The sequence below is a fragment of the Sinocyclocheilus grahami genome, unplaced genomic scaffold, assembly GCF_001515645.1.
Source record: "Sinocyclocheilus grahami isolate Dianchi unplaced genomic scaffold, SAMN03320097.WGS_v1.1 scaffold5335.1, whole genome shotgun sequence".
Classification (NCBI taxonomy): Eukaryota; Metazoa; Chordata; class Actinopteri; order Cypriniformes; family Cyprinidae; genus Sinocyclocheilus; species Sinocyclocheilus grahami.
In genome coordinates, this window is record NW_015510051.1 from 30,893 (window position 1) to 31,862 (window position 970).

General features: G+C 41.0%; 1 protein-coding gene across 1 annotated transcript in view; it reads left to right on the plus strand.

The window, feature by feature from the left end:
* The window catches only part of LOC107577182 (FERM domain-containing protein 7-like), a 24,951-nt gene that overhangs the window by 21,768 nt on the left and 2,213 nt on the right, over positions 1-970 (plus strand). Inside the window, exons 6-8 of the mRNA XM_016263282.1 lie at positions 288-435; positions 517-612; positions 748-911. Coding sequence (XP_016118768.1) covers positions 288-435; positions 517-612; positions 748-911 — 408 coding nt within the window. The remainder of the gene's footprint in view (positions 1-287; positions 436-516; positions 613-747; positions 912-970) is intronic.

The window sequence follows — 970 nt, forward strand, 5'->3', positions numbered from 1 at the left end:
AATATGCTCATGCAGAATAAGACATTAATATGTGCTTTATAAGTATCAATAAACAGCCAAAATGTTGGTAATATGCATGCTAATAAGCAACTGTTAACAGTGAGAATTGGTCACTAAACTAAAGTGTGACCAAAACATTAAGCAGCAAACACATGTCAACACTGACAATAAGATGAAATGTTTTTAATGATTTCTGAAGGATCATGGATCGTTTGTCACAGATGCAGACTTAAAAACAACACAAAGACTCAGTAAAACACCCCGGATGTGTTTTCTCTGTGCTGTAGAGGTCAATCCCCAGCCGAAGCGGACGGTCAGTTGCTTGAAGTGGCTCGTAAGCTGGACATGTACGGCATCCGGCCTCACGCCGCCAGCGATGGAGAAGACATGAGAATCAATTTAGCCGTCACTCACTCTGGAGTGCTGGTTTTTCAGGTAGGGACTGTGTCATTCATGATTAAGCCAGGTTAAGCATTAGCAGCTTTAACACTGCTATCTTTTGTCTTTTTATTTTAGGGAAATACTAAAATAAACACTTTCAGCTGGGCCAATATTCGCAAACTCAGCTTCAAGAGAAAACACTTTTTGATAAAACTTCATGCAACAATTGCGGTAATTATTTTTGCTCATCCTCCAAAGAATGGCATTTCGTACTGGAAAATATCATGGATAAATATCCATGGCCCTTGTTTATGTGGCATGAGGAACAAATCTGAAAAATGGTTTTGCGTCATTGTGTCTGTTCAGGAGTCTCGTAAGGACACCGTCGAGTTTGCCATGGCCAGTCGAGACGTCTGCAAGGCCTTCTGGAAGACGTGTGTGGAATACCATGCCTTCTTCCGTCTTTCTGAGGAACCGAAGGGCAAGCAAAAATCACTCCTCTACAGCAAGGGATCTTGCTTTAGATACAGGTAGACGGACACTGTCAAAAACAATACAGTACTACAGAATAACGCTATTTAATGTTGTT